This window comes from Hyaena hyaena, unplaced genomic scaffold (assembly GCF_003009895.1).
Source record: "Hyaena hyaena isolate Hyena2069 unplaced genomic scaffold, ASM300989v1 scaffold_21, whole genome shotgun sequence".
Classification (NCBI taxonomy): Eukaryota; Metazoa; Chordata; class Mammalia; order Carnivora; family Hyaenidae; genus Hyaena; species Hyaena hyaena.
The window spans coordinates 451,523-477,177 of record NW_024080653.1 but is presented as its reverse complement, the minus strand read 5'-3'; the positions used below and the strand labels follow the sequence as shown (position 1 = coordinate 477,177).

Below are 25,655 nucleotides of genomic sequence, written 5' to 3'. Positions count from 1 at the left end.
CCAGCTCCCGGGGACCCGTGCAGGGGAGGTGCCGCGCCCGCCCTTGGGGGCGGGACTTCCGGAACCAGCCTCCATTTCTACGGGATGACCGGCGAAGCAAGGCCCTCCCCTTTCGCGTTGGGATTGGCTCAGGGAGGCTTTCCGGTGACCCACTTCCGTTCCTTGCTGCTTTGGACTGTGGGCCGCCCGGGTAGGTGAAGGTGAGTGGGGTTTGGGGCGTTGGGTCCGACGCTGGCCGGCTGCCCTGCTTTGCCTCCTTCAGACCTTGCGCAGACCCTTGTCGCACCCCTGACGAGGACGCCCGGCCCTGTCGTTGTCCCACTGGCAGAGTGTCCGGGTGTAGTTGCAGCCGCCGCTCTGCTCCGCGCTCCCTTTCCCCTCCTCCGCGCGAGGTCGCCGGGGTCGCTTCGCCACCTCTGACTGAGGTGCTTCCACGCACCTGATCTGTTTCGGTCCACTCCCACCGCGGCCGACATCGGCAGTCCGTTCTGGGGGCTGGGGAAATGTTACCCCGAGATGGTATTAACTTGTTGAGGGACTCTCAGTCTTTTCCTCTTGAGGGTTCCAGCATTCGAGAGTGTGGAAGGTTCAGAGCAAGACAAAAGCGCCATCATTTATGAAGCCTGCCTGCGCTGGTGCTTGGAAAAGTCTCTGTCAAAGCGCTTATTTCTCTGGCGTTTTTAAGGGTCACCTGCTCATCACTTCCACTCCTGGAAACCAGCTATACCTGAGAGGGAAAGAAAGCAAGAGGCAGGTGTTGGAACAGTTTAAGATTCCGAAGAGGATTTCTTCCACCTCCCTTGTGATCCACCCCGTAGTTCGTAAAGACTTTTGACATTCAGTCTTTCTCCTAATGTCTGTTATTGATCTTAAGTTTAGTTTGACTATTTTCTCATTTTTTTAGTTAAAAAAAAAAAAAAAGGCTGTAACCACTTTCCATATTCTCTCACATTCACACATATCGAATACCTATGTTAAAGTTATTGCTAGAATGCACAGGGCATGTGCTAGTGCCGCAGAGGATAATCAGACCTGAATAAGAAAGTGCAGGTATTACCAATCCGGTAGGGAGGGGATAGAGAGCTTCTTAAGCTTGTATGAGACTGTAGGGCACATTGGCGGGCACAATTTCACTTGGTGCTTTCTAAAAAAAACTTTTTAAATGTTTATTTTTAAGAGAGAGAGAGACAGAGTGCGAGTGGGAGGGGGGCAGAGAGAGAGAGAGAGAATCCAAAGCAGCCTCCAGGAGCTCAACGTCAGCACAGAGCCCAATGCAGGGCTGGAACCCATGAGCTATGAGATCACGACCTGAGCTAAAGTCCGATGCTTAACCGATAGAGCCACACAGGTGCCCCTTACTTGGTACTTTTAACAGACTTTTGAGATAAGCAGGGCCAGTATTATCCCCATTTTTTAGATGAGGAAATTCCGGCATAGGGTCTGCTCTATTTAAGCTTTGCTGAACTCAGGTTCTGTGCACTGGATAGAATCAGTGAATAAAATGCACTTAATCTGGGCAGAAATGTATTTAAATGATTAACTTTTGTGCAATGCATGAGTATTACTTTAGCAATGTTTCCGAAGATGTGTGAAGAGCAAACACTAGAGAACTGGGCTTTTAAGTATGAGTAGGAGTTGGGGAATAGAGGGGGACAGGCTCAGGGGAGATAATGTAGTTATATGCCAGGTTCCATGCCTTGAATTTGAAAAGCTAAACAGTCCTTATTTAGTAATCCTGATTCCTTTAGTTGATAGTCACCAAGTGTTCAGATGCTGCTGCTCTATTTCTTAAAGATTTTCATATTTCTAAGGTGCCCTTTAGAGGATTCACGCTAAGAGCCCCCCCCTTTTTAATAGTTTATTGTCAAGTTGGTTTCCATATAACACCCAGTGCTCATCCCCACAAGTGCCCTCCTCCATGCCCATCACCCACCCTCCCCTCCCCTCCCCTCCCATCTGCCCTCAGTTTGTTCTCAGCATTCAAGAGTCTCTCGTGGTTTGCCTCCCTCCTTCTCCCCCACTATTTTTCCCCTTCTTCTCCCCCATGGTCCTCCGTTAAGTTCCTCCTAATCCTCCTATACATGCAAACATATGGTATCTGTCCTTCTCTGTCTGACTTATTTCACTCAGCATAACACCCTCAAGTTCCATCCATGTTGCTACACATGGCCAGATTTCATTCTTTCAAATTACCATGTAGTATTCCATGGTATAGATAAACCACATCTTCTTGATCCATTCGTCAGTTGATGGACACTCAGGCTAAGAGCCCTTTTTTGATCTGATCTGTTTTATCTTCCAGAATCTCGAGATGGCTGGGCGAAAACTTGCTCTAAAAGCCATTGACTGGGTAGCTTTTGGGGAGATCATACCCCGGAACCAGAAGGCCATTGCTAACTCCCTGAAGTCCTGGAACGAGACCCTCACCTCCAGGTCAGTACCATTCTGAGAGGGACCATCTTAACTTGCTATGAATGTGGAAGCAAAACAGTGCTTTGGAATTACATACGAATTTCCAATGCTCTTCTGGTGTAAAGTAATTCATATATTTTACAAATGAAAGTAGTTTTTTGGCATTCCTGTGATCCCTCTCCTAGAGAAAAGTGTGATGACAGCTCTAGGCCATAGGAATAAGGAACAGGGAAAGTGCTGTGTGAATGTTCTGTTGCTCATAGAACAGTCTTAACTTTTTTTTCCTCATGTGAGCAGGTTGGCTACTCTCCCTGAGAATCCACCTGCTATCGACTGGGCTTACTATAAGGCCCATGTGGCGAAGGCTGGCTTGGTAGATGACTTTGAGAAGAAGGTGAGACGTCGGGCAGCTAAAGCAGTGGTCTTGTGGCTTGTGGGTACGGAGTAGAACAGGAAGTAATTACATCCACGCAGGATGACACCGTGGAAAGAGGGGTGCTGTTAACAGGTCCCATATTAAATAAATATAATTTTACTCTTGGGGAAAAAAAACCAAATAGATCCCAAAGGAAGCTCAGGAAAAATGGGTGTGGCCAAAGGTCTTGAGGTGGTAGATGTATATGGTAAATGCATAGAATTCAGGGTGTATTCATTGGCAGGTGTCTTACTCAAAGAAACAGCCCATACAGGGGCACCTGGGTGGCTCAGTTGGTTGAGCATCTGACTTAGGTCATGATCTCACGGTTTATGGGTTCGAGCCCTGCGTCGGGCTCTGTGTTGACAGCTAGCTCAGAACCTGGAGCCTGTTTCTGATTCTGTATCTCCCTCTCTCTCTGACCCTCCCCTGGTCACGCTGTCTCTCTCTCTCTCTCTCTCTCTCTCTCTCTCTCTCAGAAATAAATAAAACATTAAAAACAACAAAGAAACAGCCCATACAGCCTTAATCAGGGAGCTAGAGGGCTGTGAAGTTAAATGTTTCCATCCCACTCTTCTTGAATTATTTTTTTGCCCCTCACCTGTCTCCCTAACACCTTTTTCTACCCTTTCATTGTTTTTCTCCTCTTTCTGCTCCTTTTTACTGTGTCTCATGGCTTCATTTCTCATCCATCAATCTCCTCTTCTGCTGTTTACATGTTAAAACTCAGTATCCGAAATTTATTTATTTATCTATTTGACAGATGCTTTTCAAAGGCCTGCTCTGTGCCAGGTGCAGTGCTGGGGCTGTGGGATTAGGCAGTCATCTAAGGAGACCGTCTCTGTCTCTTTTCTGCACACATTACTTCTGCCAGTCAGTCCATTAGGGTTTCGTTTGAAAGAAGAATCAGAGTTTTTTTAGACTACAGAGTTCTAGGAGGCCGTTTTCGAGATCATCAAATGCAACCGTCCTTTTCAGACGAAGAAACTGAAGCTCATTGTCATAAAGAATTGTCCAGTTAGTGACAGGACTGAGAACCTTGAGCTCTTGTTTGCATGCTAATGTTCATTCTACTGTAACACTCTAGATGCGTACTGGTTTTCTCTTGGGATGGAGAATGTTTTTATCTAGAAGGATTGGCAGTTTTGAGCCCTTTCTTGGACTCCCGGGTATATTAGTAACAATTGTGTCTGTGTTTGTAGTTTAATGCCCTGAAGATTCCTGTGCCAGAGGATAAATATACTGCCCAGGTGGATGCTGAAGAGAAAGAAGATGTAAGTAGTTGAGACTCTTATTTTAAAATTCTCCTAATTCCTGATTGCTCTGCATTTCTTAGAAGTTAGGTGAAGTAGAGTGAATTAAAAGAAGTAATAAAATAAAACTCTAGAAAATGCAAGTAATCTATGGCAGCTACTGAAGCAGTTACCTGGGAATGGGAGGGAAGGGGTTGATAAATCTGTTCAGTGTCTTACTGTATTGCTGGTGTCACAGGTGGATACACATGTCACAACTTTAATTATATGCATTTTATTGTATGTTAGTCATACCTCAACTAGGCTGTTAAAAATAATTAAGGAGTTAGAATTAGGTAGGGAAATTATCCAAGGTAGCAGGCAAATACCTAACTATTTGCTTGAAAGTATGAAAGCCAAATGTGGGAACACAGGTGGCTCCACCGAAGAGAAGTCTGGCGAGGCCATCAGCCGGCTTATCCTGACTGTTCAGTAACCAGCCCCTGTGAAATACTGGCATTTTGTAGGTTGTCTAGATGAGCAAATTGTTGACGAACCCTGGTCCTGCTATCATAAGCTGGCTCTCCCGTATGGCCTTCTTTGTGCATTTAGGAAAAGCTATAGTTTACTTCCCAAAGCACGCTCGCCCCAGGAGTCCGCATGTGCAGGAGTCTGCCCGGAACGGGAAGGCAAGAGCGGTGGGCTCTGGGACTTTTCTCTTGGGAGCCTCAGAATCAGGACAGTACAACCTGGTTTCAAAACAGAACGTCTCCCTTCTCTTTAAGGTGAAAAGTTGTGCTGAGTTTTTGTCTCTCTCAAAGGCCAGGATTGAGCAATATGAAAAAGAGGTAAGAATGAGCCTTGGCCTTTGTCTGTAATATGTTTTCTCTGTCTCTCACAGCCACACTCCTTTTACCCAGTGGCAGTAACATACCTTGCATTCATTTTTGCATCTCTGTGGCCCTCTTTACCTTAACCCAGTTCTTCCTCCTTCCAGCTAGAGAAGATGAAGAACATAATTCCGTTTGATCAGATGACCATTGAGGACCTGAATGAAGTCTTCCCAGAAACCAAATTAGACAAAAAGAAGTATCCCTACTGGCCTCACAAGCCAATCGAAAATTTATAAACTTGAGTTGGGGAGAAAGCTCTGGCCCTCGAATTATAAACTCTGGACATTAAAAATAATGATACGGTGCCATGTGTCTGTTCCTTTGCAGTTGAGATAGTTATAACTCTGAGGTGCCCTCACTGGAAGTGGTCTTTATATTAAACTGGAAAGGTGAGCCTACAGGTGTGTGCTGGTCCAGTTATCTCATGGTTAGGAAGTATAGGAGCCAGTTAGCCCCCACTTCGTCTTTGCTTTCAAACCACTGGTTCCTAAGCAGTGAGTGCTCCCTTATGCTTGTCCGTAAGTCAGTCATGAGGATAGATGTCTACATTGCAGACGTAACAGCAGGGTGAGTAGCAAGCAGAGATCTCCTTTTCTCTTTCAGTTCTTCAGCATAAATGTGAGATAAAAGGAAATTTTGTTGCAAAGTTAAAAGCTAGTACAGCTTTGTATTTGAACATAGAAAATTATTTTAATTCCATCATTTCATTAAAAAAATTCCCACTATTGATCTTGGTTAGCAGGACTTCTGAGCAGTGCCAGGAAATACAGGTGGTTTAAAATAAAGTGAGGGGCAGGCATTCGGCCAGCTTAGTGGGTAGAGCATGCGACTCTTGATCTCTGGGTCTTGAGTTTGAGCCCCACCTTGGGTGTAGAGATTACTTTAACAAAAAAAAAAAGAAAAGAAAGAAAGGAAAAAAAGAAGTGAGGTGATAGAAAGCTTTCTATTGCCCTGAGGTTAGAGGACCTTATATGCCTACCATTTTACTCTTGACCATTTAATTGCTGGTTTTAGTCTCCTTGTTTACTGTCTTAGGATTTGTCTTTTCTCATTCACAATGATCAGGATAATAATGAGAATTAAATGTGAAGTTTCCAGGTAAGCATCGGTTTTGAGCAGAGATGTCTGACCGGATAAGGCTTAAATCCTGTAGGACAAACCTGCAAGAGGAGAGGCAGCATGCACAGACTGACAGTTTTGTTGACATTGCTTACAAAAGATTTGCAGATGGGCTGTACTGGAGAAGAGCAACAACGGCTGGTAGTGCTTAGAAAGCGATGCGGTCTTAAAGGGCATAAGCAGAGGAGAGCCTAGGCACTGTCACCCCTGATCGTAGGGGCAGGCGCTATGCTGAAGGTAAAAGGTCTTTTAAGGGGTAAGGGGTGTCCACTTAGAGCTACTGTAGTTATGACAGTCTGTGATGTAGCTGTGCCAGAAGGCCTTTCATGCACAAAGCAGAAATTAGTACCACACACTCTCCGAATCCCTCATTCACTTGGCGCTACGAAGGATTCATACAAGTGAAACACGGGATCTGAGAAAAAGCTGTTCAGTTTGCTTTTGGAGTGTGGTTAGAGCTCCCCTTCAAGGGGGAACCCAACGCCCACTCTGAGGAAGTCTTGTAACAGAAGTCCCTAGCAGTGGAGGGAGAACCCTTTGGAAGACTTACTGGAAGAGACACAAGTGAACCACTGAGAACATGCTCTCTGCCCAAGGCACTTGCATAAGATTGGGGCACAATTTAATTTGTTGATTAATTGTATCCCCTCCAGGGTTGTTTGCAGTTTTTTGCATTGAGCATGCATTGATTTTTACATAAAAATTAATCACTGGGGGCACCTGGCTGGCTCAGTTTGTGGAGTATGCAACTCTTGGGTCAAGCCCCACATTGGATGTTGAAATAATTTAAAATCTTAAAAAAAAATCACTAGTGAAATAGGATTCTGTTTTTCAAATCAATAGAAAAAAAGAGCAAAAGTTAAAGATAGAAATCGGCAAAAACGAGGGCATCTGGGTGGCTCGGTCTGTTATAAGCACTTGACTCTTGATTATGGCTCAGGTCATGAACTATGATCTCATGAACCAGGAGATTGAGCCCTGCATCTGGCTCTGATTTGACTCCAAGGAGCCTGCTTCAGACTCTCTGTACCTCCCCATTCATGTGCATGCTCGCTTGCTCTCTCTCTAAAATGTCTTCCATTAAGAAAAAAAAACAGAAGTAGCATAAATACAGAAACATACTTTGGATAATGTGGGTCAGTAAAGACCCCCATTAGGAGGCAAATATTCACACTCGGTCAGCCCAAAATCCAACCACAAGCTGTCCATCCAAAAAAAAAAGGTATCAAGGGTTTTAATTTATTATTAAAAAAACAGGCACCTTAGGAGTACCTGGGTGGCTCAGTTGGTTAAGCGTCTGACTTTGGCTCAGGTCAGGATCTCAACAGTTTGTGAGTTAAAGCCCCGCATAGGGCTCTCTGCTGTCAGCGCAGAGCCTGCTTTTGGATTCTCTGTCTCCCTATCTCTCTGCTCCTCCCCTGCTTGCGCGTGCGCGCGCGCTCTCTTTTTCTCTAACAAACAAACATTAAAAAGGAAAAGAAACCTGGCACTGAAGGGGAAAAAATTAAGCATTTATCCTGCCTTTTAATTTTTTTAAAAATGTTTTAAACATTTATTTATTAAGAAACAGAGAGACAGAGCATGAGCAGGGGAGAGGCAGAGAGAGACACACACAGAATCTGAAGCAGGCTCCAGGCTCTGAGCTGTCAGCACAGAGCCCGACGTGGGGCCCAAACCCACAAATCGGGGGATAGTGACCTGAGCTGAAGTCAGACGCTCAACTGACTGAGCCACCCAGGCGCCCCTATCCTGCCTTTTTAAACAACTGTATTTTGGGATAAACTGATAGACATAATTAATGAAAAGTTCTTTACAAAGTATTTCAGCTAATAAATGTCGAAAAGAGTATTAGAAAAGTCACTATTCTGTAATCCCTAAAGAAATAGTTAACTCAGGCAAAGCGCTCATCAGTGGATGAAACCATTACATGAAAGGTTGAGGAACTTGACCATGATCAGGCTGTTACCTCCTGATGCCAAGGCTATCTCCTGAACCTTCTGATCTACCATATTAAATACATAGCACTATTTGAAATCAGTTTTTTTTTCCCCCAAAAAGTTGAACCTGAATTTAATCGAGGCATTGAAACTCACTAACAATTGAAAGGAACTATCTGGGACAATCCCAAGAAGGTTCTGTGCTGTTAGTGCAGGGCCCAAAGCGAGGCTTGATTTCATGAATGGAACCAGCCGAACTGTGAGATCATGATCTGAGCCAAAATCAAGAGTCAGATGCTCAACCAACTGAACCACCCAGGTGCACCGAGAAGAAATATCCAGGATAGAAGAACAAGTTAAATGACACCATGAAGAAGTAAAGATAAATCCAAAATATGAGACATTTGACCATTGTTTTTCAACAAGTCAGTGGTATGGGGGAAGGTAAGAGGGAAGGCAGCTTACCCAACATCCAGACTTGGTGTGTAACCTTATTTGGATCCTGGTTGGCACCAATCAACTGTGAAAAGATAATTAAGAGATGAATGTTGAAATATGTGAATGTCTACTGGGGTGAAATCATACAATGTCTGGGATTACTTTAGAATACCTCAGAAAAGGGGCTCCTGAGGCACCAGGGTGGCTCAGTTGGTTAAGCATCTGACTTTTGGTTCCAGCTTGGGTCACGATCTCAGGGTTTGTGGATTTGATCCTAGAGTCGGGCTCTGGTGCTGGCAGTGGCAAGCCTGCTTGGGATTTTCTCTCTCCCTCTCTCTCTGCCCCTCCCCCAATTGGGTGTGTGCTTATGCACACTCTCTCAAATAAATTTTTAAAAAAGAGAGAAAAGGGGCTTCTGGCTGGTTTAGTTGGGCACCCGACCCTCGATTTCAGGGTTGTAAATTCAAGCCCCATATTAGGTGTAGACATTATTAACAACAACAACAAAACCCCCTAACGCTTTATGGGGAAAAAGGATAAAGGAATTAATGCAGCAAAAGTGAAAAAAATCCTGATGACTGATAAATCTAGGTTGGTTCATTCACTATTCTCTGGTTTGGGGTATGTTTGAAATCTTTCACAATACACATGTTTAAAGGATGGGCAAGAATGTAGACTTATATTACCATCTATGACACACATAACTGTGTCAAATGTAATTCTTTTTAAAAAAAACTTTTTAAATGTTTTATTTATTTCTGAGAGAGACAGAGTGAGCAGGGGAGGGTCAGAGAGAGAGAGTGAGACACAGACTCTGAAACAGACTCCAGGCTCTGAGCTAGCTGTCAGCACAGAGCCTGACACGGGGCTCAAACCCACGAACCGTGAGATCACGACCTGGGCCGAAGTCGGACGCTCAACTGACTGAGCCACCCAGGCGCCCCCAAATGTAATTCTTAAAGGGAACAGTAAACATGAAAAATGATTGGAACCTTGATGTGCTGAAAAAATTAAAATATATGAAGCATCAAAATATATAAAGCAAGAAAAGTTTTAAAAAATCGCTAGAAGCATAACATTTGTAAAGATTTTAACACACCTATTTTGGCATTTGCAAAGCAAATGAGACTATAGCAGACTAATAAAAAGGCTCACTTAGCTTATATACTAAATTCTATGTCATACAAACAAAATAACTGGAAAGTGATAATGTTAGACAAGAAAGCTTCAAAATAAAAAAAAGAAACGTCAACTGATCCCAGAGCAAATGTTACATAAAATCAACAATTAATAGCTAAAGTATAAATTACAATGACACGAAACAATACAAAAATGCAGGAAACAGAAACTTCATTTTCATGAATTCCAACGAAAAACCAAGCAAGTAAAGAATGTTGGAAGATAAAGATAACCCAAACATTTCATAGAAATGTTCAATCCTAGAGGATTAGACAGATCTAGAGGATTCTAGAAGATTCTTTGTTGAGTTCTAGCATTATACCTTAGTCATGTCTATATTCCCCAGGGCTTAGCACTGTGCTTGGCATTCAAAAGAATCTTAATATGAATTCATAATGAATGAAGGAAAAGAAGAGATTTGGGCTTTTAGGGATTCACATCTAGCTAAGAGAATATCACATATAAACCTTGAATAATGGGGCAAAATACTCTGTTAGTAAATGATGACAGTCATGACTTAGAGAGTCCATACTGTGTTCCAGGCATCCTACTCACTTTACATAAAGATCATCTCATTTACTCCCCACAACAACCCAAATAGTGTATCAGTCATATTCATCAGTTTACTTGTTTACTTCCTTCTCTCTCACTAGAATGTAAGGACCCATGGAGATATGGTCCTGAAGCTGGTTTTAGACCTGAAGCCTGAAATCCAGAGAAAATGCAGTGGCTGCAGCGGTACAGTCTAGGGCCATGATGCTGCAGCCATGTGGAAGGGCTTGGGAGTCATGCAGATAGCTTAAGAATAACATCCATGGAGTGCCTGGCTGGCTCAGTCTGTAGAGGGTGTGCACCTTTGATCTAGGGGGTTGTGAGTTCGAGCCCCACCTTGGGTGTACAAACTACTTAAAAATAAAGTAGAAGAAGAAGACTGGTTTGGTGTAGAGAGAGCACGAAGAATTCTGGGTGATCCTGGAGAAGGGAGAGGAAGATTCTGTACTTCAGAAAGTTTGTTTGTTTCTTTTGGAAAAGTACAAGGAACAGTGCTTTTTAAACTCTTTGGGGGTAAAGACTTAAAGTCCAATGAAGAGTACAGCCTCCCCCTACAGGTAGACATGGTATCCTCCAAGTGCACATAAAATGAGCGTCAACATGGAAAGACCAACCACAGCCCTGTGTGCTCCAAAATAAAAAACAGAAGACAAAAGAAAAACATCTGGCCAATAATCGTTTTTTAAAATTATTTTACTAAATGATCATATGCATAGGAAAGTGCCGAGATCATAAGCGTACCTCTCTCTGCCAGCCCCTTTTTAAGCAATCAGTGCCACCATTTTCCTGAGGGCCTGGGGTGATAGCAGAGACTGCACTGTCGTTCCACGGCGCGTGCTTGCTTGTGTTTCTGCGCACCCCTTGTCGTCCTGGCCGGGGCAGTGGGCGGGAATGGGCGGCACCCCCACCCCACCTGCCCCCCGCTCTCGCGGGAGGCTAGAGGAGCAGTGGGCTGTCGTTTGTGCTGCTTGTAACTTTCCTGTGTCGGACTCGTGAAACACGCGCGTCTCATTCGCACGTGGATCTGTAGCCTGCGCAGCACTTTTCAGGTGTGTCTGGATACTAACCGGGGCAAGAAGTGGGGCCACGTTCGCGCTCACAGGGGTTTGTCCTTCAAAGTGCAGTTGGGCTTGATCAAAAAGAAAAGGCAAATTACTTGCAACCGAGGCATCCACACACTCCAAAGAAGAATAACTAACGTTATTATAAACAGACTAGTTAGTTGGTCGTGTCTAGATGGTATTTGTTCTATTCCTACCTGACTAACGACGATAGGAAAACACACTTTTCAGACAAGCAATTTCACCCCAGATGGGACTCGAACCCACAATCCCTGGCTTAGGAGGCCAGTGCCTTATCCATTAGGCCACTGGGGCTACACGTAAACGCGGCTCGATCACATGCCTCTTGAACTGTGACGCCTTGTGGCTGCGTAACTACGTCAGGCCGGAAGCTCTCCGGTACAAAACTCGATTGGAAAGGAACCCTCACGATCAGCTTCGAGAGAGCGGGGGCTGAGGGCCCGACTGGGTACGGAGGCCTGACTGTGTCTAAAACGAGGGTAGAACCTTGGATTTGGTTGCGATACAGGTGGATTAAAACATTTCGACCACGAAGGGACTCGAACCCTCAATCTTCTGATCCGAAGTCAGACGCCTTATCCATTAGGCCACGCGGTCCCTGCACGTACCCAGCGGTGCCAGGATACCTATTTAGTAACCTAAGGCTGCACTGTCTGTCGCCGGCTGCCGGGATCGCACCCGGCCCCGGCCCTCCCGTGGCACACTTTGAGGTCGGGGGCGCGCGGTCCTGTTCTGCCCACATCCAGGCGCCTCCACCTGCACAGGGGCTGCACCTGGCCTACGCATTATGGCGCCCCGGGCGTCGGGGCCGCGTGGCCTAACGGATAAGGCGTCTGACTTCGGATCAGAAGATTGAGGGTTCGAGTCCCTTCGTGGTCGGTCTCTTTTTGGCGGCGGGGCTCATGCCCTTCGGTGGCGCGGGCCCCAGCAGCCCCGCTCGGTCTCGTTTGTGGCTTTGTTCCGTCTCCCTCTTCCTCCCCTCCCGGGTCGCTGGGGCTGCTCGGCACTCGCCTTCCGCGAAGTCGGGTCCTCTCCGTGCAGCTGCGCGCCTCCAGCGTGGGGAGTCCCCGCGGAGCACGGGCTCGTCGTTTCGCCTCGGACTCTAGCTTTTAGGGTGGGGGCTGGTGGCCACTCGGTCCTCGGGGTGCGCCGTCGGGGTGGCGGGAGTCGCGCGCGCGCGCGCTTCTACGCGTTACCAGGGACCACGTGAGCGGTGCGTGTTGTCGCGCCCCAGTGGCCTAATGGATAAGGCACTGGCCTCCTAAGCCAGGGATTGTGGGTTCGAGTCCCACCTGGGGTGGTGCGGCGGCGTCTCCCTGCCGGAAATTTTGGCGCCGGGAAGCCGCGCGCCTCGGCGCACCCCGGCCACCAGGTCTACGACCCGGTCCCCAGGGGCTCCACGCGTCTCGCCCCTTAGCCCAGGGCTGGGATCCGGGGGTCAGTGCGGCCCGTCATCCCCTCGCCTTCCTTAGAAGCTCTCCACCCCTTTAAGCCTCCAGGACGGGTGCGCCTCCTTACCGTCCTCCCGTGGGCTGTACAAAAGTTGCGGACGGTCTTCAGGCTTTTTAAGCGGGCCGCGGGGCCGTAGATTGCAGGGTGCGCGAAGCACCAGGCTCCGAGGGCCAAAAAGGCGTCCCTACCCCAGGTGGGACTCGAACCCACAATCCCTGGCTTAGGAGGCCAGTGCCTTATCCATTAGGCCACTGGGGCCTGCGGCTGGGGGCCGCCCCATTCCGCCCCCTAGACGCGGTCGGCAGCGAGGCAGCGGGGCCCGCGTCCCGGGAAGCCTGGCGCCCCGGCCGCCGTGTCCCCCGGTGCAGAACGGACGGAAACGCCAGGAACCTCAGGGGAAAGTGGTGGGGAAGTGAACGGGCACAGAGCAGCGCCCGTCACGGATGCCGTCGTCACCATCGCCAGGCAACGCACCACCGACCAGAAGGAACAAATCCGTCCGGTCCGAAATGGACGTCATATATAACAGGTTCTATATAAAGCCACCTAGAATGTTCCGCCTGTTATTTTGTTCCTTCTTTTTTTGTTGTACAAAAGGTAATACAAGTAAGGAATGAGCTCATTTTTAAACGTCACACACGGTTTAGAACCCGCTATGAAAATCCCTGGGCTTCTGAAAGACGTACCTACGGGCAGCGCAGCTCCGCCCAAGGCGGGTTTTATCCCCGGTCGTGCCCGAGTGGAGACCCCGCCCCTCCCATCTCCGCGCGTCCAGGGCGCAGGGAATTTGGACACATTCTGCTTTGTTTTTCTCTCTCCGACGTGTGCAAAGTCTTGACAAACTCATTTCCTTCCTCCCTTAACATCAGCAAGAAGGAAGAGTTTGACCCACCTGGCTCCCGTCCCCTGCCTTGAGGGTGCTCTCCTTTTAAACCGTGTTGGGTTTGTGTGTGTGTGTGTGTGTGTGTGTTTTGAGCTTGTTTATTTATTTTGAGAGAGAGACAGAGAGACAGACAGAGCATGAACAGGGGAGGGGCAGAGAGAGGGAGAGAGAGAATCCCGAGCAAGCCGGTCTGGGGGCTGGATCCTACCAACCATGAGATCAAGGACCCCAGAGGAGGTCAGAAGCTTAATGGACCGAGCCACCCAGGCGCCCCCATTCTTGTTCATTCTTTTGTCCTCAGCCTTAAAACAAAACAAAACAAAACAAAACACAAAAACAAAAAACAAATAAAACCTTTATTTATTACAAGACCTACATAGGGCTTGAGCTTATAAACCTGAGATCCAAGAGTCCCATGCTCTACCTACTGAGCCAGCCAGGCATCCCAAATCCTTCCTTCCTTCCTTCCTTCATTCATTCATTGTGTGTGTGCATGCGTGTGTGAGAGAGAGAGAGCGCGCGCAGGGGAGGAGCAGAGAGAGAAACGGAGGGAGGGAGAGAGAGAATTCCAACTCGGGCCCTGAACCCACTAACTGAGAGATCATGACCTGAGCCAAAATTGAGAGTTGAACACCCCCCCCCCCAAAAAAAAGGGGGTGGGCACCTGGATGGCTCAGTCTGTTAAGCTTCTGACTTTGGCTCAGGTCATGATCTGACAGTTTTGTGAGTTTGAGCCCTGTGTCAGGCTCTGTGCACTGTGCGGAGCCTACTTGGGATTCTCTCTCTCTTTCTCTGCCCCTTCCCTGCTTGCACTCTCTCTGTCACTCTCAAAATAAATAAACAATGAAAAAAAAATTTTTTAAATAAGGGCTGAACACCCATTGGACTGAGCCACCCAGAGCCCCCGAAGGTGCTCTCCTTTAAGATAACCAGTTGAGGTGCACATGCAGCAAAGTGTACAGATCTTAAGGGTCCTAGCAGAATGAATGCAGAATGCTTCATTCTTGTTTATTCTTTTGTCCTCGGCTTTTTAAAAACATATCTTTATTTATTCCACACCCTACATGGGGCTTGAACACATGAGCCCGAGGCCAAGAGTCTCATGCTCTACCCACTGAGCCAGCCAGGAATCTCAGTCCTCAATATTTAAGTTTATTTATTTATTTTGAGATTGAGGCAGAGAGAGAAAGAGAGAACGCTGGGGAGGGGCAGAGAGAGAGAGAGAGAGAGAAATCCAACTCGAGGCTTGAACCTACTGAGAGACCTTGACCTGAGCCGAAACCGAGAGTCAGATGTTTACTGACTGAGCCATGTAGGTGCCCCCTCAGCATTTTTGAAGGGTGGGTCCTCCTCCTGTGCTCTACTCCCTGTCCCCCAGCCTGCTGTTTCTCTACCCCTTTGTCCCCTCCTGTGTGTCCCAAATGCCTTTCCAGGTCTTTTCGTGTACCCCAAATGTCTTCTGAGGGCCGCATGGGTCTAGCGCTTTACTCCAGGGTCAGCCCACAGGGATGCCTCTTCTGGTTTCCTGCTGCCACCGTCTAAGCCAGCATGTCCCCATGTTCCGCTCTGCCTTGTCCCCAACTGCTCCCACCCATTCCCAAGGCTCTGCTCGGGTCCTCCGCCCTGCACCCTCCAGCTGCAAGCTCACCCCGAGCCCCGGGGCTGCATTCCCTCTCCCACGGGCAAAACCATCCTCACCCCACCGTCCCCCCCAGGCCAGTCCTTTGTGCCTTCCCTGCCTCGCTGCACAGCATCACACACGTCACTCACCTGCTCCCACTCCACCTGGGCCCATTTTCTGTCTCCGTAATCCTTTTTCGTCTACTTTCTCTCCATCCCCATTGCCTCTGCCCCAGTTCCAGGATGGATCCCTGACCCCTACATGGGTCAGTCCAGCAGCCGGTGCGGGGTGCGGATCTCCCTGCGCTCGCCTCGCCTGCTCGCGGTCAGGTTAATCTTCCTCTGACAGCCTCTGGAGAGGTGGCTAAATGTCCTAGTTGTCACACTGAAGGCCTTTCTAGACCCGGCTCCCACTCCACGTGCCCAGCATGGCTTCCACAGCTCCTCATCCCCTGGGTTCCAGCCAAACCGCACTGTCCATCATGGTTAGCATTCCTCAAGTACATGCTCAGTGCCATTAGCCACTTACTGATTTATTTAAACCACACAACAATCCTATGAGGTAGGCACGGATGAGATAACATCATCCCTAGTTTATAGCTGCGGAAGCGGAGGTTCAGAGAGGCTAAGTGGTTTGCCCAAGGCCCCACAGCTGGGGGTGGTGGGAGGCAGGAGCTGACACCATGCGCACTGGCCTCAGAGCTTATTCTCTCAATACTGTAGTTCACTGTCCCAGCCACAGGCAGGCCTTGGACACCACTGGAGCTTTTAGGTGACAAGGTCTTCTGGTCTTGCTCGCATGGCCAGCCCCTCCCCCCCATCTCAAGCGCCTCAAGTATATCTTCTCTGACCCTCAAGCTGGAACTAGTTGCTTCTAGAGTTCCCAGAAACTACTTATTTTTATTTATATGGGTTTTTTTTTGGGGGGGGGGCGTGTGCAGGGACCAATGATCACCGGCCGCCCGGGCAGCAAAAAATCATGCTTCTGAAATCTCTTGACGTCGATTCCACATGAAGAGAGATGGGGCTGCCCTACATGTGCCCCTCATGACAGAAGCCCTTTTTCCCCGAGAACCTCCTTAGATTTAAGCTACTTACCACACTTTAGATTGTATTACTGTAACAGAAATCCATTTTTCTTCTCAGCTTTTATAACCTGATTGAATGTAAGTTCTCTGGAAGACAGGGCTTTTTTTGTTCATTGCTGGTTCCCTGGGACCTCACCCAGGGCCTTTCGCTCAGTATTTGTTGAATTAACAAACAGACCAATGAATGCTGCACTGCCTTGGATCTATGAACTTTATCCCCGACAAGGTGCTGAGTCTCTTGAGGGGACCCTTGGAAGAATCATTTATCAATAACTTTTTGTCCCTTTTTTACACTTCCATGGATGATGAGGTCCCTGCTCACATAAAGTTGTATATGCCACCAGAGCTAATTGTCCGGCATTTAGAGCACATCACAATGCAGTCTTTGTTGAACAGGTGTAGTAGATCAAAATGACAGAGAACATTCCAAGAAATTCGTATGCACCAGAGTAATCTGCTTTAGTCGTGCTGGCCTCGGTTCTTCCCGTACCCATAGGATTGCAAAAACCTATTTTCAGTTCTGACTTACTCTTTCCCTGCCTCAAAGACCCCACCGCATGCAACAGCACCTAACACATGGCATTCCTTCCTGCTTAAGAACCCCAGCAGTTCTTGGTCACGTACTAAAATCGAAACTCTTGAGGGGCGCCTGGGTGGCTCTGTTGGTTAAGCATCCAAATTGGCTCAGGTCATGATCTCACAGTTCATGAGTTTGAGCCCCGAATCGGGCTCTGTGCTGTCAGCTCAAGGCCAGTTTTGGGTCCTTTGTCCCCGTCTCTCTCTCCCCTACTCATGCTCTCTCAAAAATAAATAATAAAAAAATAAAACCCAGCAGAACATAATGTTAAAAAGAAAATCTAAGCTCTCGAACTTGAACTCGAGGCTCCGCACTGAGCTTCTGTCATCTCCTTTCCAGACTTCCCTTCCGCAGTCCTCTGGATGGATCCACCATTCAGCTGGCTTCCTCAGCTTCTCCAGCCCAGCCTTTTCTTCGGTTTCCCTTATTCATACGGTTCCCTCCAACTGGCATGGCCCCCCCGCCCCCCGCCCCCCTACCGACTAAAATTCAATTCCCTTTTCAAGGCCCAGCTCAGGTGCCCCCTCACCTGTCTCAGCCCTCCTAACCTGAGGTGTGTTCCCTGAGCGAGGACACCGCAGCTCCTTCCTATCTCCCCCTGGCCGATCAGTGCTGGTCAGCAGCCGTGAGGCAGATTTCAATATCCAGAAAAGGTCGGAATTCAGTTCCGAAGCATTGGGAATGAGAGGCGAAGCCCGTTGTGTTTACCGCAGCATTTTATTACAGCTAACGCGCTAATGGATAGTGGACGTCTGACAGCACATGACTGCCCATAAAGACCTTCATAACCAGTGCCTGCTGCCCTCCTTCTAGATGAACATTCTCATGGCGGCGCCCATGTGAAAGCCAAGCATCAACAGCCACAAACAACCAGGGGTCTCCTGGCGGTGTTAGAGCTCGCGGCCACGGCCTCCTGGAGGCCCTGCGGAGGGTCCGTGTCGGCTCTGGGGGCGGATTTCAGTCCATGTCCACCCTCCTGCCTGTCTTTATGATAGAATTTATCCTTTTTTTTCTCAGCCTTTCCCGATTCATGTTTTCTATCCTGAAAACAAAAAGACTGCAATTAGGTCCAGATGCCCAATCAGTGCTTTGCAAAGTGGTGAGAGGCGCTGGCAGCGCGGCGGGAAGGAAGCAATGGGCTCAGCAGGCGTTGGGGCAGTGGCTTCTCTCGGTCCTGGAACCTTCCCACCTTGGGCGGGGAAGCCGTGGCCTCCCCCTGCCTCCTGTCTTCTCTGTGCAGCCCCTTGTCCCCACGACTCAGCTGAGAGAAGCCTGGGGGCACTGTCTGGTACCTGATCCTGTGCAGTACAGTATCTTCTTTGGACGGCTCCTTAGCCGGCTGGCTGGCCTCAGCAATCATGTCTCGAATTTTCTGAAGACAGTCTGCCAGATTTCGGAACTGATAGCGGCTGCATTCGGAGGTGAGTATCAATTCTCCTGACTTGTTGATCTTATTTTTATGCTGTAGAGAACAAAGGCAACACCAGAGTTCTACAGAGTAAAAGGTTTAAAAGCGACTCATACAGAGGGATGACAGAAAACAGAAAGGAGCCCGTGGTTACCGTGATGGCCATCTTCTGCCGCACAGGCTCTGCGATCCACTCGGCGGTTGCCAAGTGGAACCTGACTTCGGCCTTGGAATTCACTGTAAATAAAGGGACCAGAGTGCATGGGTTACTGAGATGCTCGAGCAGGCTCGGCGCCCGGTGGCTGGTGACAATCCTGAAACGGGGAGGCAAGACACGCAGTCAGGTGTGACCCGGAACACAGGTCCTGTGTCAACTTGGGAAAATACAAAGTTGGGGATGGAACCAGCCTACAAAGATGGTGAGGAACTTCTGGACAAAAATGAACTTCCAGGAACTAAATGCTCAGTGCTTCTCTTAGAGTTTAGTGGGGTCTGAAGAGAATGGGGGGATGGGTTCCACGAGAATGAAAGAAACCTGTTCTCGGAGCTCGCTGCCAACTCACACTGTGATTTCCCTTTGTTTAGGCTCACAAGCCAACCCTAGTCCTGGCAATCCACAGCTGAGAGTCTAAGAATCGGACCACATTCAAAAGAATAAAGAGGATTATTATAAACTGGTGGTATTTAAGCTTCTCTGCTAAAATAAGCCCTTTATTCCACATGAATGTAAGCACAGAACTCAAGTGCATCTCCCAGCAAAGTTTCAAAGTGAAAAACAAGGTGCCTTGTACCTTTGTTAACATTCTGGCCCCCAGGACCGCTACTCCGACAATAAGATATCGTCAAACGATCTATAAAAGAGAACACACACCAAAAAAAGATTATCCATGGCAAAATGCGCAACCCGTTCCTTTATTATCAATACAGCATGGCTATCCCTGTTACACATCTTTCTTTAAAAAAAAAAAAAAAATTTTTTTTTAATGTTTATTTTATTTTTGAGAGAGGAGAGAGACACAGCATGAGCAGGGGAGGGGCAGAGAGAGGGAGACACAGAATCTGAAGCAGGCTCCAGGCTCCCAGAGCCCGACACGGGGCTTGGGCCCACAAACAGTGAGACCATGACCTGAGCCAAAGTTGGACGCTTAACCGACTAAGCCACCCAGGTGCCCCAAGCATCTCTTTCAATGACTTTTATATATACAAATGCAACATTCAGAGCAGTAAAGTCTGAGACTATTTATAGATGTCAAAGCTAAAATCAAGAGTAAGTGCCTTTCCAAGGTGGGACACACCGCAGAGGAGGTACATTTCACCAGATCCGGCTGCCCTAGCTTTTTGCTGTTCATTTTAAAGCAACAACTCTGTCAAAAGCTCAAACTGAGGGGCAAAGTTAGTTTAATGCTGTATTTCAGAATGTGGTAGGTATGGAGTCCCAGTAGACTGTAGGCTCTAAGGGGGCAGAGGTTCTCTGTGTATTCCCGGTGCCCAGTGCCCCATCAGTCAGTGCTTAAAAACATCCCCGCTGGGTGAAAGCATTGTAAGTTTATTTATTTATGAGAGACAGAGAGAGAAAGCACAGTTGGGAAGGGGCAGGGAGAGAGAAAGAAAATCCCAAGCCAGCTCTGCTGTCACAGAGAGTCTAATGTGGGGCTCGAACCCACTGGCCATGAGATCACGACCTGAGCTGAGTCGAACGCGTAACTGACTGAGCCACCCAGGCGCCCTTGGATGAAAGCATTCTAGAATCAGAGCTGGGAGTCTGGCCTCTGACACCGGCACAGCCAGTGGCCGAATAGGATCTTGGCAAAGTCCCTCTGCTTCTCTGAGCCTCAGGTTTGTCTGTAAAATGTAAAATGGGGTTTCTTCCTTCTATTTTTATGGTTCATGAAAAGAAGACTCACGGTGCCCGAGGAGAGGCAGGAAGGCGCGGTAGTGGGAAGACTTCGGAAGGCTGGACGGTGAGCCGCAAGAGGGCCGGGTGGCAAAGACCTGGCACCATGGTGGCAGACGGCAGGTGGGCAGCGGTGGACCATCTAGGGACGGCTTTCAAGAGACCTCCTTTCTTTGGAAAAATCCAATCACTTCACTTTTCTGCAGCGGTAAGGACTGCGCGGTATGGTCGGGGGGCGGTTCTAGCATGGGGTGGGCGACCTTGCCGGTACCCACGCAGGCCGCCGAGGCAGGGTTTGCACTGCGGCCAAGTCTGTCTTCTAGGAAGGCCTGTGAGGCCCCCAAACTCAAGAGCACCTGCGGCAGGTGAGGAGCTGGGACATGGAGGGCTCCCAGGCTCCCACTCGCCTCCCTGTCTCCCTGGAGGCTGTCACGAGACCGTCTCTTCACCCCTGGTTCTGATGAGATGGGCTATGCCGCCTCCAGCCACATGCGCGCCTCAAGGTGCAGCTGACGGTGACCAAAATGCCAGCTGCAGCGGGGCCCCGGCTCCTGAGCCACGGGGAGGCCACTCCCTTGTGCTGCAGTTGACTAGGCTCTAGGTGTCTAGGTGTCCCTTAGACACCTAGGTGTCTAGGTTGACTAGGTGTCTCCGTGTCACCTTGAACAAGGGCCTTGGGGAGCTGGCACCTGCAGCGACGCCTCCTCTCATGATCCATGGATGTCACGAGCTCCCAGACCCTAAAAGGGGCTTGTAGCTTCGCAAGCTATGACTATGAGGCCTCACCTTGTGTTCAACAGGCACACAATTCTAAAGTTATGCAAACGGCTCACAGGGAGGAGCCCCACCTGGGTGCCTCAGCCACCAAATCCTTTCTTCTCCACTCCCCGAGCCAGTCCTCGTACCCAATTTCTTGTACATCCTTTCAGATCTATGCATATGCGTAGAAATGCATGTTTCAGACATATAAATGTAAGACACAAATGGTAGCTTTCTATATGTATTCTTCTGCAGCTTAACTTTTTCTGGATAACCGTCAGCTCATGTACTGTAAACACTGTCCTTGTTATGAGGACAGCAAGAGCTCTGATTCGTCTCACACGCTGCCCGGTGTCTGTACCATCATTTCTGTGCTATTCTAAAGTGCTGAAAGGGCTCTGCTGTGCACATTTTTTAGGCTGGAGAGATCTGGAAGCAATGTGTGAGTGGGGGGAAAGTGACTTTTGTTTTTAAATGTTTATGGGGGGGTGGGAGAGAGAGAGAGAGCGCGCGTGCGCGCGGGACTGGGGAAAGGGCAGAGAGAGAGGGAAACACAGAATCTGAAGCAGGCTCCAGGCTCCGAGCTGTCAGCACAGAGCCTGATGCAGGGCTCGAACTCATGAACCACGGGATCATGCCCTGAGCCAAAGTCGGATGCTTAACTCACTGAACCACCCAGGTTCAGTGCCCCCTGACTGATTTTGTATAAAACAGAATTACTTACCTAGAGGGATGTCATTATTGGTTTGGTTTGCATCATCCTGTAATGTAATGTACACAGTGTTAAATAAAGAGCACCCGCTCTGTGACTCCCAGACTGGTCCAGGGCAATCAAAGAAAGGATGTAAAGCCACGACGCAAATGTAATACAACTATTTTCAGGCCCCCAGCGAAATCTTATCAGGGTGACAGAAAAAGCTTCCCTGGACTCCAGAGGTAACACCTCTGAAACCCTATTCCAGGAAACTGGAGCTGACGTCTCGAGCCTGAGCTGGCGTCGGGCATCATCGGAGGCCTGGTGCCTTGGAGGGAGGGCAGGCTCCACCGTACACATGCCTCGGGGAGACTCCAAAAGGAATGTCCTCTGCTAACCTAGAGCAACAAACCCGGTGAACCACAGGAGGCCCACCTGGAAGCCAGCCGCCTTGAGGCTCTGTGTCAAAGGAGACTACTCATCTCAGCGTTTCTCACCTCTGCTGTTTCTCGGTAGTGATGTCCTTGAACCTGAGCCCCAGGTCCAAAGGTCCTGTGCAGACACTACCCATTCTGAGGCTCTTCTGCCTACCGAAACTCATGGTATCCTCACCTGCCCCCTCTCTGGCTGCCTTCATCCCTTCATGTCTTAGAATTATTGGAGAGTGAGATCCTCATCCCTGCGGCACTCCCTGCGGCGGCACTGATGAGGCCGGGCCTGCCCTTCTTAAAGCCTGTTCTCCCTCTTCCTCCAGCTTCCTTCTTTCCTCCCTATGTTTGACTTTCCCACTCTCCTTCATTTGCTCTTTGCCATTTTTTTCATGTTTATTTATTTATTTTGGGAGAAAGAGACAGAGCATGAGCAAGGGAGGGGCAGAAAGAGGGGGAGGGAGAGAATCCCCAGCAGGCTCAGTGCTGTCAGCACAGAGCCCAATGTGGGGCTTGAACCCATGAACTGTGGGATCATGACTTGAGCCGAAATCAAGAATGGGGACTCTTAGCTGACTGAGCCACCCAGGCGCTCCTGCTCTTTGCAACTTTTAAACACCGACATGCCCCTGGAATCCTTTCTCTTCTCTTACTCCTTCCCTGGAACATTTCAGGCATCTACGATGATGAAAATATTGTCGGTGTTTATGACTCCCAAATGTCTGGCTCAAACTCAAAATCTTCTTCAATTCCAGACCCAGATAGGCAACTGCTATTTGATGTCTCCTCCTGGCTGCCTAATGGTTTCCTCAAACCTCAAACCTCCTCAAAGAGGACACCCCTTACTAACAATATGAAGTAGCCCCCCAGCACTTCCTCTGACGGCACCCTGGTCTCTTCATCACCTGATATGTTTTCCCCATTTCTTTACTGCCTACTCCTTCTACTAGAACATAACCTTCATGAAGCAGGGACCCTATCAGTTTTATCTGTATCTGCTGTGTCTGCAATGTCTGAAACAGTGTCTGACACAGAAGGTATACAGTACACTTTTTATTGAATGAAAGAACAAAGGACTTTCTTGTCTCAATTAATGGCAACTCCGTTCTTCCACCCCAGACTTCAATTCCTCTCTTATTCTCACTTCTTATAGAAAATGCATTAGCAAGGGGCTCCTGGGTGGCTCAGTTGGTTAAGTGGCCAACTCTGGCTCAGGTCATGATCTCCCGTTTCGTGAGTTGGAGCGCCCCATTGGGCTCTGCGCTGACAGTGCGGAGGCTGCTTGGGATTCTCTCCTCTCCCCCTGACCCCCCCCCACTCATGCTTTCTCTCTCAAAAGAAATAAACTCTAAAAAATGACATTTTAAAAGAAAAAAATACGTTCGCAAGTCTCATGGGTTTTTGCTTCAGAATACAGCGAGACTTGACCCATTCTTACGACTCCTATTGCTTCCTCTCTGCTTATCATCTCTTGCCTGTGTTCCTGCAGTCTTGTACGTGGCCTTCCTGTTCTTGCCATTCTGTAGTCTACTCTCTCGGTAAGGCCCTAGAAGAGCCATCATCTTTGTTGTCCTTGCTGTTATTTTAAGATTTTATCTTTAGGTAACCTCTACAGCCAGTGTGGGGCTTGAACTCACAACTCCAAGTCACATGCTCCACTGACTGAGCCAGGCAGGTGCCCCAAGAGTGATCCTGGTAAAACTAAGCTGGGTCATTCTGCTCCTCTGCCTTGACCTCCCATCTGGGTAAAGCTAAAGACCTATTAACTCTGTAAACAGGCCTCCCTTCACCCCATCCCTCTCCTCTTTAGATTCGCCTGCTTTGACCTCCCTGCTCAGCCATACTGGCCTGTTTGCTGTCCCCTGAACAAGCCGAGCATGCTACTGCTTTGAGGTGGCGCAGGGATGTTCATCTCCTCTCTCTTCTCATGGCTCACTGCCTTGCTTCATCCGGGTCCCTACGGAAATGTCATCATCCCAGAGGCGTTCTTAGACCATCCCACTTAAAATTGCAGCCCTCCGCGCTACCTTAGGACTCCTTCCTTCCAGGCTTTATATTCTCCAAAAGTCCTTATAACCATCTCACACACTCTGTATTTCTGATTTTATTTATTGCTTGCTTCCCTCCACTAAAAGATAAACTCCAACAAGCATCAGATCATGTTCTCCCGAGCCTCTCTATCTCGCATGCCTCCACGGTGCACACACCAAGCTTTCAACTGCAGTTTGTTGAATGAGTGAGCGAATAAATGAATGTTCTCTTTTCAGTCCCGTACGTGGAAACTCAGTAGAACGGACTGGGTCCTAGGTCTCCTGCCCCGGGGTCTAACAAAGAGCCTGGACATAGCAGGCTGGCAATAAATGCATCCTGCAGAAACCAAGCCGTTTCCTGTCTCCTCAGGCGCGCTGGGGTTCCTAGGAGCTACGCATAGTGTAACTTCCCAAAAGGCTCCAAACAAATTGGCAGCCTCTGTGTTTTACTGTCCACTCGGAAGGGAAAAATCCCACATTTGGGCCTGGAGGGATCGAATTCGGAAAAGGCGGTGGTCCCGCAGGAAACACCTTCAGCGTGCTCTCGCGACGCCCACGCACCCCAAGGCTTCCCGGCGCCAGGACACCCAATCCACCGCCCCAGCGCACAACCCCCCTCTCCCGCCCCCGGCAGCCAGCTCCCTCCCGCCACCGCCACCTTCTTCGAGCGGCAGCCACTCCCAATTTGCTCCAGCCTGGCCAATGGAGGCCCGGCTTCATGATGTCACCGCAGAGGGGGGAACGCCCCTTCTGCCTGCTCTCCCCGCTCACCGGGACCCTCCAGGCGGTGTCCGAGCCCCGGGATTCGGGGTAGAGCTTGTCCAGGCTGTAGATACTCTGGAAGTCTGTGCCGCTGGCCTGCTTGTGCAGAGCGCGCTGGGGGCAGCACGCGGGCGGCGGGAGCAGCCAGGTCTCGGCTCGTCTCAGGCCCCAGCGTAGGCACCGGGCGGCCGCCATGTTCGGGTCTCGGGGCTGCTTCCGGGAGGGGTGCTTGCTTCCGCGGTCCGTTAGCTCGCGCTTCCCTCGGGACTTTGGTTCCGCGCAGTTTTTAGCGCCCGCCGGGGTCGCTGCGAGGCGGCAAGCTGAGCTCCCGGAGTCGCTGTCTCGGGCACTTGTTAGACATCCCCCTTCGGCCACTTCCAGGAGGCCTGGTTGGAGCGCCAAGGCTCCCGGGGAAGACGTTGTTCAGACAGAGGGCTCTAAAGGGAGCCTCCTGGTGAAAAGAACCCCGGATTGCGTGTTCCCCAGAAACACGTCTTCTCCCCGTTACCCGGGCTGTGCCCTCCTCCCAGATCGCTCTCCCCTCGAAATTTCACACTATCAGTGAGGCCTGCCTTGCCTGACCTAGTTCGTCTCCTTCCCCTTTACTCTGCTCTACTTCCCCCCCCTCCCCGCCCCTTAAACATCGCTCAGTCTTATTTCTAGTTTATTGCCTCTGTCTCCAGCCAGATTGTAATAATTTGCAGGAGGGCACTGGCTCACTGCTAGGTCTCCAGCACCCAGCACCTGACACATCATAGACCCCCCCCCCCCACCTAAATATTTATAAGATGAATTCTTTGG

The 25,655-nt window shown here is 49.1% G+C and overlaps 2 protein-coding genes and 6 non-coding genes across 9 annotated transcripts; 3 read left to right on the top strand and 5 right to left on the bottom strand.

Moving 5' to 3' along the window:
* The first annotated feature begins 96 nt into the window (after positions 1-96).
* ATP5PD (ATP synthase peripheral stalk subunit d) lies at positions 97-5,257 on the top strand. 2 transcript variants are annotated; one of them, XM_039226317.1, is made up of 6 exons: positions 97-200; positions 2,303-2,433; positions 2,710-2,806; positions 4,030-4,101; positions 4,845-4,907; positions 5,057-5,257. In XM_039226317.1, exons 2-6 carry the CDS (start codon positions 2,312-2,314, stop codon positions 5,186-5,188), a joined length of 486 nt encoding a protein of 161 aa, XP_039082248.1. In that variant the 5' UTR covers positions 97-200; positions 2,303-2,311; the 3' UTR covers positions 5,189-5,257. The 2 variants fall into 2 exon arrangements, with proteins under 2 accessions (XP_039082248.1, XP_039082249.1); XM_039226318.1 differs by lacking the exon at positions 97-200 and adding an exon at positions 590-750.
* A 6,223-nt stretch (positions 5,258-11,480) lies between these two features.
* Positions 11,481-11,553, bottom strand: TRNAR-CCU. The gene has a single exon. It is a non-coding gene; the product is annotated as a tRNA-Arg (tRNA).
* A 230-nt stretch (positions 11,554-11,783) lies between these two features.
* Positions 11,784-11,856, bottom strand: TRNAR-UCG. Its single transcript has one exon. It is a non-coding gene; the product is annotated as a tRNA-Arg (tRNA).
* Positions 11,857-12,065: 209 nt separating this feature from the next.
* Positions 12,066-12,138, top strand: TRNAR-UCG. The gene has a single exon. It is a non-coding gene; the product is annotated as a tRNA-Arg (tRNA).
* Positions 12,139-12,486: 348 nt separating this feature from the next.
* On the top strand, positions 12,487-12,559 carry TRNAR-CCU. Its single transcript has one exon. It is a non-coding gene; the product is annotated as a tRNA-Arg (tRNA).
* Positions 12,560-12,896: 337 nt separating this feature from the next.
* TRNAR-CCU lies at positions 12,897-12,969 on the bottom strand. The gene has a single exon. It is a non-coding gene; the product is annotated as a tRNA-Arg (tRNA).
* Positions 12,970-16,145: 3,176 nt separating this feature from the next.
* On the bottom strand, positions 16,146-16,279 carry LOC120228309. Its single transcript, XR_005527457.1, has one exon. It is a non-coding gene; the product is annotated as a U11 spliceosomal RNA (small nuclear RNA).
* A 1,298-nt stretch (positions 16,280-17,577) lies between these two features.
* MRPL58 (mitochondrial ribosomal protein L58) lies at positions 17,578-25,082 on the bottom strand. The gene is made up of 6 exons (XM_039226574.1): positions 24,864-25,082; positions 21,665-21,701; positions 19,079-19,138; positions 18,442-18,524; positions 18,172-18,341; positions 17,578-17,921 (listed from the first exon to the last, which is right to left on the bottom strand). The coding sequence occupies exons 1-6, from the start codon at positions 25,047-25,049 to the stop codon at positions 17,837-17,839; spliced, it is 621 nt and encodes a 206-aa protein (XP_039082505.1). The 5' UTR covers positions 25,050-25,082; the 3' UTR covers positions 17,578-17,836.
* Positions 25,083-25,655: the final 573 nt, after the last annotated feature.